This window comes from Phoenix dactylifera, chromosome 17 (assembly GCF_051530095.1).
Source record: "Phoenix dactylifera cultivar Ajwa chromosome 17, Ajwa_hap1_PhDact_Kaust_v1.1, whole genome shotgun sequence".
Lineage (NCBI taxonomy): Eukaryota > Viridiplantae > Streptophyta > Magnoliopsida > Arecales > Arecaceae > Phoenix > Phoenix dactylifera.
Genome location: NC_143206.1, coordinates 15,096,660 through 15,118,000, shown reverse-complemented (window position 1 = coordinate 15,118,000; position 21,341 = coordinate 15,096,660). Strand labels below are relative to the sequence as shown.

Sequence of the window (21,341 nt, the reverse complement as noted above, 5' to 3'; positions counted from 1 at the left end):
TGCTTCCACCAATCACAAACAAACTAGTCTTCTAGTTTTCAAATTGAGGGAGGACTAAGGAGATGCTCTCTTGTGGTTGCTGGCTTTCTCCTTTTTTTTTTCCTTTCCATTGCTACCCCATCAGTGCCCCACAATGGTCACCATCCGGAAAGTAGGAATCGCCACGCCTTCCACAATGGGATCATTGGCTTTCTTTAAGGCCGCGTTCAAACAAGAAGTAGGTGGGAAGAACTGCGAGGGACTGAACGTAGCCAAGGCTAAAGCCCTTCGTGATTTTGACCTTTTCAATATATATATATATATATATATATATAGAGAGAGAGAGAGAGAGAGAGAGAGAGAGAGAGAGAGAGAGAGAGAGAGAGAGAGAGAGAGCATAACTCGAATATATCCCTACTCAGCTTTGATCAAATCTATATTAAGGAATGGACGTCCCATATTAATTATCTGAGGTTTTACTATCTTTAAACTGTCTATGCATAAAAAAACAGTTTTTGCTTATGCATCAAGCGATATATATATATATATATATATATATATATATATATATATATATATATATATATATATATATATATATATATATATATATAAAATTTTATTTAGATTGTCTAATTTTTTGACCACTTGATACGTAGGTTAAGAATCTTCAAATTACATGATTTTTGGTATATAAATAGTAAAAAGATGGTAAATTATATCTAACAAGTTAGATCATCAATATGCGACCTCCATCATTCAATGTAGATTTAACTGGATCTGAATAGAGATCTATCGGAGTGAAGCCATGTTTAGTTCTCTTTTTCTCTCTCTCTCTACATGGTCTTTAATCAAAGTAGGTGGAGCTAGATGGATGAGTGAGAGATGGAGTTGCGGGTGTAAATAGAAATTGGAAAGTCATCCTTGGTGAATTGTGAATTCGTGAGAAATGTGTGATCCGGCGGCAGCTCGTCTGCAGCCCAATCCCTACAACCCATCAACGTGGAATATGGAATTTTACTAACTTATCTCTAAAATTCGGATAAGGACCAATATGTGGCTCCTACTCCAATATAACATGAAAAGAGTATATGGAAATGAGTACAACAAATTCTAAATCACTTAACAAATACAACAAACTCTGAACTATCTAACAAGCACGGCAAATTCCGCAGGGACGCATATAAAAAGTTTTGTTTGTGAATTTAGATGTCAAAACTCGGTCTCTAACACTCCCCCTCAAGATGAGTGTGCAAGCATGGAAACGCCTAGCTTGCCAAGTGACTTCAAGTGACTTGATGAAGATATCTAGCGATCAAGAAACCTGAGTGATCTAGCTAGTGATATAGTTGGCTATGCTGATGCGAGAACAGTGTGAGCAGCTGATGTACCAAAAAAAAAAAAAACCTGAGTGACCTTTAATTGTTCTGGGCCACTGTAGCATCACTCTTGTTTTTGGAGCTGGGAGTTCGGCCATTGGAAGTCTGGAATGGGACAGCTTGGGACCGAGACAAGTTCGTAACTTATAGCACAAATTCCAGCTGAGACGAGACACCCCTGGCTTGCTGTTTGGGCTACATTTCTTTTGAACATTGCACAAAGCTTGTCCTATTTAATTTTAGCTAAAAAGTCCTATTCGGCCCGAAATGAAGGGGGCCCAGTCTGGTACTCGACTTGGACCCGGTCCAGGCTCTGATATTACGCGGAGTCGGATGGGGCCTGAGTTGGTGTCCTTCCCTCGGCTTCAATTCGAACCCCCGGTCTTTCCTTGTCCCAAATTAGATTCAGGCTTTGCACGCTTGCTGGGGAAGCCCAATCATGCTCTTCCTTCTATATGTTTGACTGAGGTTTGATCTGGACCCGATTCGAATCTGACCCGGATCCAATTTTTGTAGATTATGGCTAGATTATATATGGATTAGATTCGATCCGAATGATTTGTTGATCAAAAATTTTAACTGTAGACCTAATTCGATCCAACTCGATTTTTAATTAAATTAGGTCTGGTCCAATATTTGGATTCGAACTAGAAATCGAGTTGGGTCGGGCGACCCAGTCCTTAAAAATCCGGCCTTGGTTCTCCCTTCTTCTCTCTTCCAACAAGTCATCAAACCTCGCCCCCGAAGAAAAAAAGAACCATTTTTTCTTCTCCCTTCTTCTCTCCTCCAACTCGTCATCAGACCTCGCCTCCGAAGAAAAAGGAACCAAAAAATTGATCGAGAGAAAACGAGAGATCAGAAGAAATCCAACACGATCTTTGTCTGAATCGATAGTGGAAAGAGGAGGATTGATTGCTCGGTGTCTGTGTCGCCGTTTCGTTGTTTTGACGTGATTAGGCAGATCGGAGCGGTGATCTCCAGAGGCGTCGGCTGGCTCTCGTGAGGATCTCCTTTTCGCCCACATTTGTTTGATTTTCTGTGGTTTTTGGAAGAATTATTTGCTTGTTTGGATCGGTTTATGATTTTTCTGAGCGGAACCGTGTTGCGTTCTTTCCGTCTTCCGTGGATGTCTGACCTTTGTTGCGGTTTTTCGTTAGGATTTTCCGATTTTCCATACTAAACGCCCCCCCTCTCTTCTCGTTTCAAAGGAAAAGAGTGATCCCCCCCCCCTCTCTCTCTCTCTCTCTCGTTTCAAAGGAAAAGAGTGAGCCCCTCCCTCTTTCTTTTGTTTCTAAGGAAAAGAGGGATTTTTGGATATTTTTCGATCCTTTGATCTGAATTGTCTGCTATGGTTTTAGGTCTTGTATCGTTTGAATCTTTTTTCCCCTTTCTTGTCCTCCTCCGCATCGTGGGGAAGATTTCTTTTTCCTCCATTTTTTGTTGTTTTTCTTTCTGTCTTTGTGATTTAGGGCGGTATCTAGATTAGGTTCGTGGTAGCATGCGATCTTTGCAGCATTCCAGCAATTTCAGGCGTCTTTTTCCTCATGCCGCTCTTCTGTCGTTCGTTTAGTAAATGTATACAATCTTTGCGAGGATGGTGCGAGAATAGATCACTCCAACAAGAAGCAAAATTTATTTAAGTACTTCTGAGAAACTCATCGTGGACTGAATGGAAAATTGGGTCGATTGGGGATGGATGATATCTTGCTAGAATTGAACTACGTATACACATTCCTATCTTAGTAGTATTAGTATGTATGAAATGCAGATATTCTGGAATTCAGTTTGAAGGATAATTATTGAACATTTTTTATGCTGGCTAATTTCAAGCATATCGTATTGTCAATTTGAGAAATGTGGTTGCATGGTCAATAAGGATGCAAGTAGTCAAGCTTTGCAAGTTTGACATCTGATGGCTTTATTCGATGACATTTTGTTGGGTTAGAAATTTTAGCTGGGGATAGGATACCTAATGGCAACTGATTCATAATTGGCTAAGGCAAATTTTCTTATATACGTGGTAATAAGGAGTGGACAGTATGAGTCTTTGCTTTTCGACAAAAGATATAAAAAAAAGCACCATAATAAAACCATTATATAATTTTATATTATATTTCATTATTATATTATATTATATTATATCGTAAATATATAATATATAATATATAATATATAATACATAATATATAATATATAATATATAATAAGGAACGGCTAGGATGAGGCTTCGTCCACCTTCACCGCTGCCAGCTTCCACGACCTCGCCTACCTCTCTTCTTTTCCCTTCATTCCTCTCACCCTCCCTCTCATCTCTAAAACCCTAACCTCCCACGAAGCCAAGACCGCCAGATACCACCGCCGCCACCGTCTTGCACCACCGTCGCTGTCTCCGGCGAGCTTTCCTCCCTCTCATATTTGACCTATTCTCCAATCCTCCATTTTTTCTGAAACCCTGATCTCTACTAGGTCCGTCCACCGTTCACACCGTTGGTTTCTAGCATAAAGATCACCAAGCTTTAAGGTTCCGAACGTTGGTGGGTGGCCGTCGTCCTCCGCAAGTCTATCCTCCACCCATCAGCAGACTCCTAGCTCCCTGGCATCGCTCCTCGCGACTTCTAGAAGGTAAGTTCTTTGGCGATTTTGATCCAGTAAGGACGGATCTAGCTTAGGTTTGAACATTGAGTCGGTCTTTTTCGTGGATCTAGGTTTTTTCCTTGTTTTTCTTGTTGGTTCCGGCTTTGCAACTTGTGGGATCAGTGTATTACATCGGCATATATGGGGTTCTGGACTAAAAATTGGTGTTTTTGGGTTTAGGGGTTTGGATTTCTTGTTTTGATCAAGGAATTGTGTCAGTTTGGATCAGTAGTATTGCTCTTTTACCATAAATTTTTGGTTAAGCCAAAGACCCCTGCTCGGCATTGTGAAAAAATAAATATAATTTTTTAATGAGAAATCTTGTTTAACTTTCAGCAAAAAAATTGAACACAACAACCATGTTGTCGCGAAGATCTGATTTGATAGTAGTGATTAACATCATAACATATGTCAACTATTGCCCAGCAATAGGAAAGAAGGATAGTTTTAACTTGATGGATGATCATCAATATATTAATCAAGTTTTGAAATGTATATTTGCACTTATGATCTCTCAATGGTGAGAAGGTCACTCTAACAAAAAAAAGTGGGGGCAAGGAGACCATTTAAAAATCATTCTAAGAGCCTTTACAAATATATAAAAATGAGTGAAATGGGATTCTCTATAAAAAAAAATAGAAATAAATAAAATTATCAACAATAGTAAACATAGATGCCATTAGAATTTAAGCGTGGGCTTCCATTATCCAACTTCTAATGCAATCCACCTTTAAGGTTGTCTAACACACCATATACTCCCGTTCATTAGGTTGAGACATTGATCATACCAGTTCATCATTCATGTGGCTTTGAGTTATATAGGGCTATATTTCATTGGCGTCGATCCCTCAGAAATGAGTTATAATACATCCGAAACAAAGTTTTGATAACTCCCAAATAAATTTGGAATTTGATTGGAGCCAACTCTATAGGAAATTTTAGATGTGTGGTATGGTCTTGGATATAGAATTGGCTGCAAATGTAGCATAACTAAAAGACATGAGTAAATCAATTACTCAAAAGTTCTTTAAACATCTGAGTTTTATTAATTAAAGTTAAAGGTAAGTATGGTTAAAGATAACTATGATTTAACTTGAAAGGAGAATAATGGACTCTGACCACTCTCAAATCCCTTTCTATATATATGCATGTGCCTACAAGCCACCTTTCTCTCCCTTCTTCCTAATATGCCCATCCGCCTTTCCCATTGTTGCTCACATTGTCCTCCATCATCATTGCCGTCATCCCCATGACCGTTTCCCTTTACTCGCCCTCACTCTCATGTCTCCTCTGTTATTCACCACCCTTAACTCCATCCCCTTTTTCTTTGCTCCCACTTTTGTTGCCCTCCTCTATCCTCACCCCTATCATCTTCTTTATTCCTTTTCCCTAGCCCTACCTCTTGTCTTCCTTAACCTAACCTGCCTGAGATAGTTTTTCTTAATAAACATAGACCATATATCATGTTTAAAAATAATTTAATAAATTTGATATTATATTTATTTTAAATCCATAACAATCCATGGGAGCTTATAAAATCTTTCACTTGACATTGACTCAAGCTCTGACTTTGATCTAGTTCAATCAAAATGGAAACATACCTTGATAAAGTAAATCTAGCCTAAACCACATACATCAATCAATCTTATGGGAGTGCACGTGTACCATAAACTAGGGGTCCACATAGGTTTGGGTCAACTCGAGAATCGAACCTACCAATCTTGTTGGGTTTGTTTTGTTCGTGTTCGAAATAGGATTGGGTCAGTTAGAGTTTTGATTTTTAGAAATCCAATTAGATCAATTCAAGTTCGAGTCAAGGGGTTGGTTGACTAAGATCCAAATCATGGTATGTCGTACCGTACCGGACGGTACCGGATTCAGTACCGGTACGGATGGCGTATCGACTTTCGGTACACCAAAAAAATTTCGTATTGTACAGACACTATGCTAGTGTGGCACCGGTACAGGATTCGGTACCGATGCGGCGAACCTTAATCGAAACCAACCCAATCCCTATATATACACATTTGCACATGGGTATCTAAAATTGATTTTAGTATTATATTAATTATATATTATACAATGTATGGTTATATTTTATAGATTTTCACCCGTAATTTTGGTTTGCTATTGCTTTTTTGTATGAAGTATTGGTTTTGTCATTATTATAATGTGTAACATGTTATATTCTATATTTATAGATATCTTTGATTTTGTTATCCTAGATGCCTTTGAATATATTATATGTTATGTTTAATCTATCTTCCATTATGATTTATTGCTCAAGTAAAACCAAATATTTATTTACTATTTTTTTAAAAAAACTTCTGGGTAACTCGGGTACCGATCTGAACCAATCCGATCTTAATTGGGTCAGGTTAGGTTGATTCCAACATTAATCGGTTTGGTTCCGGTATCAAACTTTGGTAATCGATTGGGATTGTCAATTCTGGTCTAACCCAAACCAACATGACCATGTGCACCCCTGCCATAAATGTACCAACTAAATGGATCTTAAGAAGAGATTAGGTTAGGTATGACCAAGGTCCAGTTGGATTAGTGACTCCACTGTTATCATTGTCACCACCATATTACATATGGCCAAACCCCATAGGTTCTATAAAGGAGCAACCTAAGTACATGCCAAAAATTTGTGTTTGACACAGTTGAACTTACAACAGTTCATGGTTTTTGTGGAGTGGACCTAGCTGTTATGCAACCCCATTGTTATGAAATACTCAAAATCTTGAAATTGTTAAGGAATTGCAACTTTGTTTGGGGGCAAGCCTGATCCGATCAACTAAAATCTTATGTTAGATCAATGTGTAACATCTAATGAAATGGAGATGAGGGCACTTGAATCGAAAATTTTCCACAATCTAACCCTATCAAAATTTAGCTTAAGATGAGGTTGGACTAAGTTGGAGAAATCCCAATTAGTTTTAGTTGAGTTATTGTTGGTCAGATAGAAATGTGTAGGACTAGGAAATTTATTATATATTACCATTTTCAGAGTATATATCACTTTGATTTACATTATTATTTGATTATGCAAAGGATGAAAAGTAAAATATTGGATCTTCTTACAGTTTTATATAGACTAGGTGGTGCGCGTGTGCCAATGCACATGCCCAAGGACTTATTGCATGTCAACCTATAAAGAGGAAGTGCATTCTATTCTAATTAGAAAAGAGTTAGAGTATTCAAATCAACCAAAAGTCATATTTTACACTTTAAGATGGACTGGTGTGTGCCACTCATCTAACATTTACATCCTTAATTACATGTGAAAAAATTACAAATTCTAATTAACAAAAAATCGTATATTTGTTGTAGTCCACCTTAAGATGGAATGGCTTGGGTATGTCTCCTATCTGACATTTCAACCATTCGTTAAAGGTAAACATATTACAACTGTATTTTGCATATCCAACAAATATTAAATATATTATTACATTGACCATGGCAAGAGGGCAATTCACATATAAGTCCACCAATCTAAAAACCGGATTGAGGAATGGTAAAGTTCATGGGAGTTCCAAATTATATTTTTCTTATTCTAGAAAAAGAACAGTTAGGGCATGTTTTGTGTTGCTTTTGCTTTATAAAAGGGGGAGGAATCAAAAGCTAGGTTTTCTAGCTTCTTCTAAAAGCACTTTTTTTGGTCTCTTTTCTTGTAAAAGCACTTTCATATGATGTCAAAGTGCTCATTTGCTTAAAAAAGTCATGAAAGCACTTTTCTAAAGCAGTACCAAACATGCATTTAGAAGTTTTTCGAATTTGTAAGTTCTTAAAATTCATTTTTTCTTCAATTACAATGATTTTTAACTTAGATTATTTCTCACGCAGCAATATTTCCTCATATTTTTTGACAAATCTGCTAAAATTCTCACATTTCTATTTTCTAACCATCGGTTACAAATTTTATTTCAGGTTCCCTTTGATCTATATATCCATGGTGGCGACACAGTTATCAGGGGCTGGTTTATTGGTGAAGAGGAGCTTAGCTTCCTTGGACGGTCTTTGCCTTTCACCCCTTAAGTCTAGGGTTTCTTCCTTTAATTGGGTGGAGCTCAATCATAGGCACTTTGAAGGTTGTGTCCTAAGGTTTCCTGTCACTGTCACCCCGAAGGTATAAATCTGGTTTGAAACTTTAGCTCATTTCCGTGTTTAGATTTAGTGACAAGGCCTAGTCTATAGACCACTTTCAATACTTACCTTCTTTTCATGTCAATCAAAATTTCTTGCTCTCGACCGGTCATATTATTGGGACATGACAAACTTGGGAATAATTTAAATTGGGGTTAGTAGGGTTACTAAAGATCAACTCCACTCTTTGTTTTCTTTGCCATTTAATGCTGTTGAGAGGAAGTATATCATAATAATGGGTCTAAGGAGATAGAGATGATTGAAAAGCAACTAATTAGCGTTAGGACTTTGGAGGGTACTTAGAAAATAAAATATGCCCCTTGGTTTGATTGCTATTCAATGTTTGGGCCTCATTTTCTGTGGAAATTTTACCATGTCTTGACAATATAATTGGTCAAGAGCAAGAAAATAGGATTCAACTACTTGGCCATACAAAGCATATTTTATTTTCAAATTTTAGATATCCTTTTAGCAAAATAACTTCTAAATGTAACAAAAACTGATTTAACTTTTTTAGTCATTTTCTTTTTCATGGCTACAAATTGAATGCTGTTAGCATGCTTTGCATCATCCACATTCTTTACATTCTGATAAATTTATAGTTATATGTGACATTGCATATTTCTAGGAGCCTAACGTGTTGACATGTGGTGACTTAGTTGATGCTTGCGAACTCATCTTTTCTTTAATGGAAGCAACTCTAGTTAACATCATAATTACTCAACTAACCAGAGGGAAAACTACATGAATTGTCTGTAATAAAGTTAATACTTTGGTGCATCGTATGTTGAACCGGCCCGTACCGGCCGGTTCAGCACATACCGGACCGGTCCGGTTCAAGTGTGGAAAATAGTTCCAGGGTCGGAACTGATCAAATCGGTCGCGTACTGGTGCGGATCGGACCGTTTCGCACCGGTACGAACCCAGTACCATATTGTTTTTATTTCAAGGCAATTCATCTAGTTTTCACTTTGTTGAGTGATTCTAATGTTACCTGCAGTTGCTTTGACTTTAAGAAAAGATGAATTGGCAAGTCTCACCTGAGTCATGATGTGTCAACATGTTAGGCTTGTGGAAATTCGCAATGTCATATGAACTATATAAACTTATAAATTAATAGGAATGCAAAGAATGTGGATAATGAACTCCTAAAGCATGATGACAGCTATGGAACCAAGATCAAAGCATCCTTCATCGACGAGTCGCTTTGAAGAAAGGCATTGGTTTGTTAATAACTCTTGGTACCATAGCCAGTGCTTTACTAGTTCTTCAGGGAGGTGACAGTTTGATTCCAGTTGTCGTTACTGATTATACTCTGCCTGAGTTGTTTGGTAGATCATGTTTCTTTTTTCCTTTTGCTTATTTTAATATCTTATTCTATTAACAGGCTAGATTTGTTGCTATTATTTTTTTATTTGCAGCTTTCGATATCCATGTGTGTTAATGCTAGGAGCACACGGAACCCTGGTATTGACCCTGATACTTCTATTAAGCATTCACTGGAGGATCATCCAGAGAAGCTTAGTGATGAGCCAGTAAAATCATTTTCTTCTAAGGAACTGCATGATGGAAAACCAGAGATGGACATGCATGCCCAGAAAGAGGGATCCATCTTACACAAACAGACTGCAAAAATCCATGATTTTTGTCTAGGCATCCCCTTTGGTAAGCAAGTTTTAATTCAGTAAATTTTCCCTGCACCCTACATTAAAGTATTAATCTATTGACAACTCATTGAACGGAGCATGTGACTGTACTTAGGTGCTTGGTTTTCCATATTGATCTTCAATTAATATCTTGTGTTCCAACTATTTGAATTATAAAGACATGCCAAAAATATAGGTAATGATAATTTGTGCTGATTATTAATAATTTGTTATACCTTTAAGATTCTCACCTGTTGAACTTGTTTAGTTTGACTTTGTTTTTGTACCATCAAGGTTTTATGCAATTTTTTTAGTGATAGTTTGAGGCAAACTTGTAGAGATTTGTGCATTGGATATGGCCAAACACATTGGAGGTACAAGATGTGCAATATTGAAGCTTTAGCAATGAAATGTGATTATGGATCTTCAGTCCATAAATTCATGGAAGTAAAATCTATTTGCTTTGTGTCTCATATTTGTGTATTGATTTATATTTATTTGTCAATCAGTAACCTTTAGGCCCCCATGTGGTTCGCCATCTCAGTATCGGACCCTGTACTAGTATCGTCCTATTACAATGTTTGTATGTGGTATGGTACGAGACGGCAAGATGTAGTGAGTGTCAGTATGGTACAAGAATGCATACCGGTTTGGTACCCATGTAGTAAGGTATGCCTAGACGGTACGGTACTGAATGTTACGGCAAACCTTGGGCCTCCATTTTGTTGGCTTTAAGCCAGGCACATGAAATGAAGTTTTCAAGAAAGAATAAATAAATGATGTTTTCTGCTGATTATTAATAATTTGTCATACCTTTAGGATTGTAACATGTGAAGCTTATTTACATTTGACACTGTTTCAGTACTGTCAAGGATTTATGTGTTTATTTAAATTAATGGTATAGTTTGAATCAAGCTTGTAGAAATTTGTGCATTGGATATATAGCAAACAAGATGTGCGACATTGAAGCTTCAGTAATGAAATGTGATTGCAGATCTTGGGTCCATAAATTAATGGAAATAATATCTATTTGTAATATGATTTGTTCCCATATTTGTATATCGCTTTGTATTTATTTGTCAATCAGTAACCTTTAGCCCCCTTTTTGTTTGCTTTAAGCCAAGCACATGAATGGGGTTTTCAAGAAAGAAAAGATGATTTCTCTTCTTTTGGTAAAAATTCTCTTAAAACCATCAATACGAAGGCATCATGCACTAAAATTTTTAGCTTTTTGCTTCCAAATTTAATATGTCATGCACCACTACCCATTCATAGAAAAGGAATTAGTACTTTCTGTTGGTGATTTCATTGATATGAGGTATGAATTACTTCCATGTTCATCTGTAGTAAGTCTTTCTGTTCACCAATCTTTCAATTGCAGTAATATTGTTTGTGATCACATGGTTCAGCAATCTACTTGTCAGCTAGCTTTTCTTGGTATTGAATCTCTAAAACGAGCAGCTTTTTTTTGAATCTAGCTGATTCGTTCTTTCCATTTTAAGCATGTTTCTTACCTATATGATTGTTCGAAGCAAGATGAATTGTTGTGCCCTTGCAAACATCAGATCCCTGCTTTGTACTGTATATGGCCTGTCAAAGTGGTAAGACTAATTATATTATCCAAATGAAAGGTTTGCTAATACATGGCAATGGCCTGTCTCAATAAGAGCACTTTGTGTCAATCAGATATAAGAATATTTTTGTCCTCTTTTTTCTTAAAGATATATTTAAGGAAATTATTACTCTTCATTTCATAAAATGTTGTTTTCTTATTGAGACAGGCTATTCTTTTCTGTTGGTTGTAGTTGCCCTTTTTGTTGTTCATACTGAATTCTCTCTAAAACTTTTAAAACGTATGATCGCCAAACGGTTTCTCTTTAATCAATTATGCTATTTAAATTAGCTTTTTTTTTCCTCTCAATATAAAAGACAATAAGTAATATAAACTGTCACACCTTTATAGATTTCATAAATTGGTAATATTTTCTGTATAGTGTTAGACATAAAGAAATTCAGCTGGTGGCATCCTGGATGATAATCATAATGTTTTATTTCACAGGTGGATTTGTATTCAGTGGAGGGCTTCTTGGATTTATTTTCTCGAGAAATCCTGCTAGTCTAACTACAGGTGTGCTGTTTGGGAGTGCTATACTGGCCCTAGGTGTACTTAGCCTAAAGGTCTGGAGGAAAGGACAATCCAGCTTACCATTCATATTGGGGCAAGCAGGTATCTAAGTACTGCTATCTTTATCCAAGAATGAATATCTAATGATGTTAGTTTTTAATATGGAATTCAGGGGTAACCGTTCTTGAAAGAGTTCAATCTAAAAAAAATTCTTAAATTTAGTATCCTTTGTAGATTTTTCAATCAAAACTTAATTCTATAAAATGAGTTAGAAACTTTCTTGCATGCTGTGATCCAAGTTTAATTGGTTTTGCCTAGGAAAGAGCTAAATTCCTATTGACCTGGTACTTGGTAGTTGTTCTAGAGTATCAACTAAATCCACAAACAGAGAAGTTCTTGATTCTATGGTTGCGCAGTTATATCCTCTACAATAAGCTAGTGGATTAATTGAACTTATTTCAGTTGTGGTGCCTGGATATTGTTAAAATTTCATAGTAACATTTGAGTTGAATCACAATTTTCCAAGTAAGTTGTATCATGTCAGTTGACTTTACTGCTACTTATGTTGCAGCCATTGCTGCTGCACTTCTTGGCAAGCATTTTCGGTCATACTCTTTGGTAAGAAATGCTATTCCTCACCTTTGATCATCTAACAAATTATCCACTTTTAAGTCCTTGGATGTTATTTTTCCCCTCCTTTGGTGCAGACAAAGAAACTCCTTCCTTCAGGACTTTATGTTTTCATAAGGTATTCCTGTCACATGCTTATTCTAGATTAATTGATATTTCAGGAATATTACTCATTCATGACAACCTTCTTTGTACCTAATGACAGTGCTGCAATGATTTGTTTCTATTCATATGTGCTGATTGCTGGAGGAAACCCACCACCAAAGAAGTTGAGAGCAGCTCCCCCAACACAGCTGTAAAATTCATGCATAACTTCATTGCTTTTGAGAGCATGTTAGCACTATTGTTGCTTGTTTGCACACACACTCCCATGTTCTTCCCCTGGCTTATGCCTGTCAGAGATGAGAAATGTGGTCCTGGATTTAAATTGCGGAAGACCCAGTTATTTGATGTTATTTGACAGTTCAGCAGCAGTGCGTCGTCCTGAAGTATTACAACTGATACTGCTTTACATAAATAGCATGTTTAAAGTTTCAAAACAAGTTGCAAGGTAGGATCATGGAAAAAAATTTGATGTAATACAGACGGCTTACGCGGACATTCCCTGTGTTAAACCTGCTGGATGTGAAATAAGTGGTAAATTATACTTTTAGTGCTTGCGAAATTGTCAGAAAGCTGGCTTTTATGTATTTTTTGTGATGTAATAAAGTGCGAATTTTATGCTATGTATTTGAAACGTCACCAAGCATTTCTGGGCCCCAGTGTCTGAAAAATCTTGCGGAACGTACTCAGTTTTTCTGCCTTTAAAGTTGAACTTTCTTTATTACCAAAAGAGGGTGAAATTTCTTAAACTATTGATTGATTCCTCTGCCTGGAACCCCATCCACAGGAGGCCAAACTTGCCGGCCGGTCTACCGCTGCTTGCATGAAGAGAACTGTTACAAGGATGAAAGAGCACTTGTCGCGCTTTATTTTTTGTTCATTTGGATAAGGGTCTACAAGCCCATCGCCATGAGGCTGGCCTAATGATTCCGTCGGCAATCTAATAAAATATTAGAAACATGTTTTGCTAAAATTTTGGTTATTGTTCCCAATATACTCACCACCTCATGGCGGTCCTTTCGGCCTCCATCCTGGGGGGCTGGGTCAAACGACACGTTAACCACGGGTTGACGACCGGTCCATTTTTTTATCAACCAAACCCACTATCGTCCGGTCCAATTAAGCTACGGTCACCGTCCAAATCTGTAGTAGACAATGATTAAATTAGCACAGTGGTTACCGTACCTCTCGGTGATGGGATTCGAAGCCCATGACTCATGATAGGACAGAGGTGGCGGTCGGTGTCAGTCCACCACCAGATAATGGGCTCTGTGGAATAGTTCCGACATGTGGGGCCCACACCGGAAATCTCAGTGTTTTTTACGGGAAATACCGTCCATGACCCCGTCCTCGAACAACGGCCGCAATAATTGCAGTGGGAAATTGGGTGCGGCAGGGGTCCACCGAGGCGACGGTCCATGATGAGTCGCAGGCTCAGCGGCGCGGCCGTCTCCGCCTGACATCGGTGGTCCCGATCAGAGGTCTTTGTGGTCCGGAGCTCAGGCCACCGCTGAGCCGTCCGATCCTCGACAGCGACCGGTGATGACCAAAAAAAATGTACTTCCCAGGGCATAACTGTAATGAAGTACACTTATATGAGCAAAATCGTCATTTAACATGCTTTTAAAAAATAAAATCACGGCAGTTCGCGAATGCCGAAGAGGGGAAGCTATATGATTTTGATCGGACGGCTAGCCTTGTAGAACCGGTCGAGAGTATTTCGCCAACGGACGGAGATCTGATCACCAAGGTAAATCATAAGGCTTACTCCAGGCGTGTCACCGCGGGTTGGCAGCGAGAACGTGGTGTAATTCTAGCTTCGTACAAGGGCATCTACGTAATTAGGTGGAAAGCTAAGCCCAATATAGCGGGTAGTTCTAAATACACCCCCCCTATTGCTCAGGACACCCCCCAAAAATTAAAAAAAAATTAAATACTCTCTACACCCCCCCCATTTGCTAAGGACACCCCTAAAAAATTAAAAATTCCTAAATTACCCCCACCCTCCCCACCCCCCACCTCCCCACCCCCCGCCTCTGCCTCCTCCTCATCCTCCTCCCCCTCTTCCCGCCCACCTCTGCCTCCCCCTCATCCCTCTCCCCTCCTCCTCCGCCCCGCCTCTGCCTCCTCCTCCTCCCCCCTCCTCATCCTCCTCCTCCCCTCCCCCTCTTCCCGCCCACCTCTGCCTCCCCCTCATCCCTCTCCCCTCCTCCTCCGCCCCGCCTCTGCCTCCTCCTCCTCCCCCCTCCTCATCCTCCTCCTCCCCCTCCCCCTCTTCCCGCCCACCTCTGCCTCCCCCTCATCCCTCTCCCCTCCTCCTCCGCCCCGCCTCTGCCTCCTCCTCCTCCCCCCTCCTCATCCTCCTCCTCCCCCTCCCCCTCTTCCCGCCCACCTCTGTCTCCCCCTCATCCCTCTCCTCTCCTCCTCCGCCTATTCACCCTCCTCCTCCTCCTCCCTCCTCCCTCCTCCTACTCCTCCACCCCTCTACCTCCGCCCCCCATCCCCATCCCCTCTTACTCTGCATCCCCCTCCGCCTTCTTCCCCTTCTTTGCCTCCTCCTCCACCCCCTATTCCTCCCTGCTCCCATTCCTCCTCCTCCTCCTACCCCTCCTCCCCCTTCTCCTCCACCTCCCCCTCCTCCTCCTCCTCCTCCACCTCCCCCTCCTCCAACTACCCCTCCTACCCCTCCCCCCTCCGCCGCCTCCTCCCCACCCTCCTACCCCTCCTCCCCTCCCCTCCGCCGAACAGAAGGATTCTGTTCGGTTGAGGGTTGCCGAACAGAAGCCTTCTGTTCGGCACTGGATCGCCGAACAGAAGCCTTCTGTTCGGCACCGTTCAGCCGAACAGAAGCATTTTGTTCGGCGATCCAGTGCCGAACGGAGCACGAAACGGAGGAGGAGGAAGGGGGGTGTACTGAGAAAATTTCAAGGGCAATATGGTAATTACACTAAAGGTTAGTTTGGGTATTTTTTTTTTAATTTTTGGAGGGTGTCCTGAGCAATAGGGGGGGTGTATTTAGCGGAGGGTTGAGGAGCGTCGGTGGGGGTATTGGCATATAAGTAAAGTTGCGAAAGGAAAAAGCCAAAATTGGTTTAATCACTTCGAGTTTGAACGGTCAACATAGAGCGACCCTTAAAATCCAGCCTTTTTTTTCTCCCATTCTTCTTTGACACTCTCCTCCAACTCGTCATCAGACCTCGCCACCGAAGAAAAAAGAACCAGAAATTTGAGCGAGAGAAAACGAGAGATAAGAAGAAAGCCAACACGATCTTTGTCGTCGGAATCGAGAGGGGAAAGAGGAGGGTTGATTGCTCGGTATCTGTGTCGCCGTTTCGTTGTTTTGACGTGATTAGGCAGATCGGAGCGGCGATCTCCGGAGGCGTCGGCTGGATCTCGTGAGGATCTCCTTTGCGCCCGCATTTGTTTTATTTTCTGTGGTTTTTGGAAGAATTATCTGCTTCGTTGGATCGGTTTATGATTTTTCTGAGCGGATCCGTGTTGCGTTCTTCCCGTCTTCCGCGGATGTCTGATCTTTGTTGCAGTTTTTCGTTAGGGTTTTCCGATTTTTGCGTTTTGATTGCCTTTTTGAAGTGATTCTTTTTTGATTCTTGCTTTCCAGCGGATCCGTGGAGATGTTGCAGTTGTCAAAAAAATGTTTTTGGAATAAAATTCCATACTACCCCCCCCCCCCCCCCCTCTCTTCTCTCTTTTGTTTCTAAGGAAAAGAGTGATTTTTGGATATTTTTCGATCCTTTGATCTGAATTGTCTGATATGGTTTTAGGTCTTGTATCGTTTGAGTCTTTTTTCCCCTTTCTTGTCCTCCTCCGCATCCTGGGGAAGATTTCTTTTTCCTCCATTTTTTGTTGTTTTTCTTTCTGTCTTTATGATTTAGGGCGGTATCTAGGTTAGGCTGGTGGTAGCATGCGATCTTTGCAGCATTCAAGCAATTTCGGGCGTCTTTTTCCTTATGCCGCTCTTCTGTCGTTCGTTTAGGAAATGTATACATTCTTTGTGAAGATAGTGCGAGAATTGATCACTCCAACAAGAAGCAAAATTTATTTAAGTACTTTCGAGAAACTCATCGTGGACTGAATGAAAATTCGTTTTTGTGGCTCTGAAATTTGGTAGTGTATTCGAACCTTGAATTGCCGTTTCGGGTGACGATGTAGCGTACTTCTGTTTGTCGTTATTCATGCATGAACGGGTGGTGTATTTTTGCTTGGATAATTACAGGCGTTTACCATTAATGGATGGTGTGATTGATGTGGAAAATTGGGTCCATTGGGGATGGATGATATCTTGCTAGAATTGAACTAATTATACACATTCCTATCTTAGTAGTATTAGTATTTTGTGTGAACTGTAGATATTCTGGAATTCAGTTTGAAGGATAATTATTGAACATTTTGTATGCTGGCTAATTTCAAGCAAATTCTATTGTCGATTTGAGAAATTTGGTTGCATGGTCAATGAGGATGCAAGTAGTCAAGCTTTGCAAGTTCGACATCTGATGGCTTTTTTGGATGACTATTTTTTTTTGCTATGTATGAAAATATGCAACTGCAAGTTTGGATTATTCTTGGTGTTACATTTTAGGCATCAGAGTATCTTTGTCATTCTCTAGTCATGGGTGAGTATATTAATTTGAACTTACATTCTGTTTTGGTTTTTCTATAAACTTTAATCGTGCTTTTCAGCCTACTTTATACATGAGTTCCTGTTAATGCTTCCTGCCTAATTTATTTTTAATCCTTCATTGAATCTCCTGTGTATATTTTTATACAATGATTTAATTCTTTTACATGAAGAGAAATGAATGTGAGTATTACATTGCATCTTTTCTGTGTATGCTGACAAATATCATCATATATTTTCCAGGTAAATGAATTGGCTCACCTTGACAAAGTCGCTTGTGCAATCCATTGAATTCAGATTGTTTTAGGTATTTGCACCAGATGTCTTCAGCGAGTGTGGTGACTTCATCAGGGATGAAAAATGCCAGTGGCACTAGTGTTGGTATGGACAGATTGCCAGATGAGATGAATGATATGAAGATAAGGGATGACAAGGTAGACTGGCATGCTTTTTCATTTATATCGCTTTTCTGTGACACTAGGTTGGAAATAGACATTATCTTGTGTTTAGAAATTGGCCTGTCGCATGTATTGATTTCTAATCTGCTGAACCTGCACAGGAGGTGGAAGCAACAGTTGTTGATGGCAACGGGACCGAAACTGGTCATATAATTGTAACCACTATTGGTGGAAGAAATGGCCAGCCAAAACAGGTAAAAGCAGTAATCATTATTGGTTATGACATTCAACATAATACTGAAATTTTTGATTTTTAAACTCTTAATCAGTTGAAATGCCTTTTTGGTATGGTGGAGTAGAGCTATTAACACCTCACAGAACAACATTTTGCTTAAATTTGATTTCTTATATGGGGATTGGCAACATAAATAGCTATCAACTTCTATGATCTTCAATATCACTTCATTTCTGCACTTTATTTCATTTATTGATTGTTGTATTGACTGCAAAGTCTTACTATAGAAGTTCTCCCTCTTAATGGCAGACTATAAGCTATATGGCTGAGCGAGTCGTAGGACATGGATCATTTGGAATTGTGTTCCAGGTTTGTTTAATAACCATAGCTGTTGTCTAAAGTTATGTCATCATAGTTTGTTAGAGGAATGTGCGTGTGCACCATTTTTGTCTATTTACTGATTAGATAAGTAGAACATGCCTGCATAATGTTGGTTTAATGTGACTATTCCAGTCTTACTATATGCATCATTTACAATTTTCTTTTCTTTTTTTTATTTGACAAACTTATCTGTGTGCCAATGAGATTGAATGTACTAATTTTTTCACCTTTTGTTTTTTCCCCTTTAATAGGCAAAGTGTCTGGAGACAGGCGAAACAGTAGCAATAAAGAAGGTTCTTCAAGACAAGAGGTACAAGAACCGTGAGCTGCAAACCATGCGTCTTCTTGATCATCCAAATATTGTTTCTCTGAAGCATTGCTTCTTTTCAACAACTGAGAAGGATGAGCTATATCTTAACTTGGTACTTGAATATGTGCCCGAGACTGTTCATCGTGTTGTCAAACACTACAACAAGATGAACCAACGTATGCCACTAATATATGTGAAACTTTACATGTACCAGGTAAGAACGAGTCTTTGTTGTTATGTGGTCTTTGCATGTGATTTCCTTTTTGAGAACTTTTTGTTCATGTTCTTTTTACCCTGTGAGTCATAGTTTATCAAGTGAGAATGATGCACAATTCTGTTGTTTTTAGGCTGTTCCTGTTACATGTAATTTGGTATTAATATTGTTAGACACTTTAATAGAGGCTAGAGTTATTAAATTGATAATTATTTTAAGACTTGCAACAGGTATTGCACTTGCTGAACATTTATTTTGTTATTTGTTCAGATAAACACCCATGTGCTTTTTAAAGTTAGATTCAGTCTGTTCAAGACATTGAATTGCAAGTATTTTAGTTGATTGCTTTGGGGAAGTAATTCTGGAAATCTATGTAAGCTGGCTTTTTCTTATTCTGTTTTGATATTTTAACAGATCTGCAGAGCATTGGCTTATATTCATGGCAGCATTGGAGTGTGCCACAGAGACATTAAGCCACAAAATCTTCTGGTATGCTTACTAAACATAATGCCTATTTATTCCTCTTAGTTCATGCTAAGCTCAGCATTTTAATATGAACACCTTATTCCTACCGATAAAGACGGATGCATAAAAACGATAATTTAAACTGATCAATCATATTGAGAGTTTCATTATCTAGAGAGGTCAGTAGTGGACTGAAAATATCGTATGTACTTACTAGTGTCAAAATACATTGACAGATATGATGGCATATTTCTATAAGTTGTTTCCTTACATTAACTCGCAATTTACATTGAATAACTGGACCATGCGTTTATTCTTCAACAGGTCAACCCACATACTCATCAGCTGAAACTCTGTGACTTTGGTAGTGCAAAAGTTTTGGTACGTGTTTTTGTACATGGAACTGAGATTGATGTTATTCTTATTGTAGTGTTAGTTGATATATTTATTTTTGGAGCTAACAGGTGAAGGGAGAACCAAATATATCCTATATCTGCTCAAGATACTATAGAGCTCCTGAGCTTATATTTGGTGCAACCGAGTACACCACAGCAATCGACATCTGGTCTGCTGGCTGTGTTCTTGCTGAACTCCTACTAGGACAGGTAGACAAACACATCTACAATTACTCGCTAAAATGACTTGGGCTCTTAGTAATTTTAATTGCCATAACTCATCAATAAATATGACTGTCTTTCAACAGCCTCTCTTTCCTGGCGACAGTGGAGTTGACCAGCTTGTTGAAATAATCAAGGTAATGTTACTCTGGCCGGGGTATTTTTCTGCGCACACCCTCTCAACATGCTATATGTGTACATATACATATGCATATATGTGTGTGTAATTGCATGTATATGTATATATGTATGTGGGGGTGTGCATGTGCATTTATATTTTTTTTTTGTATATGTGTATTTAACTCACACATCTTTATTTTTTTTTTTTTACAGGTCTTAGGCACCCCAACAAGGGAAGAAATCAAATGCATGAACCCAAATTATACAGAGTTTAAATTCCCACAGATTAAAGCTCACCCATGGCACAAGGTATGAATTGGCTTCCCTTGTTTCCTACTTTATTTTGGAGCCATGTTCTATGATGGCTCTTTATTTCTTGTAATCTAATATTTTCATGTGTCTGATCAGATCTTCCATAAAAGAATGCCGCCTGAGGCTGTGGATCTTGTGTCTAGACTCCTTCAGTACTCCCCAAACCTGCGATGTACTGCTGTAAGTATTCTGAGGGAATGCCATGCAATTACTATGCACAGCAAAACACAAGCTTCTCTGCATCATCCCCCTCCCCCACCCTGAAAAAAAAAAAAGAAGAAGAGTCCACACACATGCCTAATATATTATTTATCTTTGCAGCTGGATGCATTGATTCATCCATTTTTTGATGAGCTTCGTGATCCAAGTACCCGTCTACCAAATGGTCGTTTTCTGCCCCCTCTCTTTAATTTCAAGCCTCATGGTAAGTCTTGATAGAAATAATTGTTAGTTTTACTGTAGCTTCACTATCAGCAAGAATTTGTTTGCCTGCAATGACCTCAGTGATTTATTTGTTCCATGTTGATGATCAGAGTTGAAAGGTGTGCCAATGGAGATCTTATCGAAGTTGATTCCAGAGCATGCGAGAAAGCAATGTGCCTTCCTAGGATTATAAGCTCGTCGATAGAATGATTGCCTAAAAATAGCCCGGGTATGTGCTGTAGGGAAGAAATGCGAATCTTCTGAGATTTGGGAGTTGGTGGCGGAGGTGGTCGGATGAAACTATGTTGCTATGTTGTGTGTATTTCCATCACTGCCTTGTTCTGTGAAGTAGTCCGAGAAGCTTCTGCTACGCCCAGAACCTCTATGGGTCTCTGTTAACCCTTGGTTTCTGTCATCCATCACTGTAGATTTATAACATTATATGTAGAGAGTAGAGAGATTGCCTTTGTTTTGTTGATTTATTCGAAATATGGATCGAAATGCTGTTTCCGGGTTCCAATATGATATTGTCGTGTTATTCCTGTTAGGGAAAACATCATTGCCCCTTCGCCGCTCATCTTGCATC

At 39.1% G+C, this 21,341-nt stretch overlaps 2 protein-coding genes across 3 annotated transcripts; both read left to right on the top strand.

The window, feature by feature from the left end:
* The first annotated feature begins 2,070 nt into the window (after window positions 1-2,070).
* LOC103709634 (uncharacterized) lies at window positions 2,071-13,267 on the top strand. Of its 2 annotated transcripts, none has more exons than XM_008795080.6 (7): window positions 2,071-2,357; window positions 7,926-8,124; window positions 9,563-9,806; window positions 11,847-12,014; window positions 12,484-12,530; window positions 12,620-12,660; window positions 12,748-13,267. In XM_008795080.6, exons 2-7 carry the CDS (start codon window positions 7,948-7,950, stop codon window positions 12,839-12,841), a joined length of 771 nt encoding a protein of 256 aa, XP_008793302.1. In that variant the 5' UTR covers window positions 2,071-2,357; window positions 7,926-7,947; the 3' UTR covers window positions 12,842-13,267. The 2 variants fall into 2 exon arrangements, with proteins under 2 accessions (XP_008793302.1, XP_008793303.1); XM_008795081.6 differs by lacking the exon at window positions 2,071-2,357 and adding an exon at window positions 3,559-3,980.
* Window positions 13,268-15,655: 2,388 nt separating this feature from the next.
* On the top strand, window positions 15,656-21,309 carry LOC103709635 (shaggy-related protein kinase alpha). Its single transcript, XM_039132911.3, has 13 exons — window positions 15,656-16,039; window positions 17,524-17,714; window positions 17,840-17,932; window positions 18,223-18,282; window positions 18,546-18,818; window positions 19,233-19,307; window positions 19,608-19,664; window positions 19,748-19,888; window positions 19,987-20,037; window positions 20,234-20,329; window positions 20,429-20,512; window positions 20,654-20,756; window positions 20,866-21,309. The coding sequence occupies exons 2-13, from the start codon at window positions 17,601-17,603 to the stop codon at window positions 20,946-20,948; spliced, it is 1,230 nt and encodes a 409-aa protein (XP_038988839.1). The 5' UTR covers window positions 15,656-16,039; window positions 17,524-17,600; the 3' UTR covers window positions 20,949-21,309.
* The last annotated feature ends 32 nt before the right edge of the window (window positions 21,310-21,341 follow it).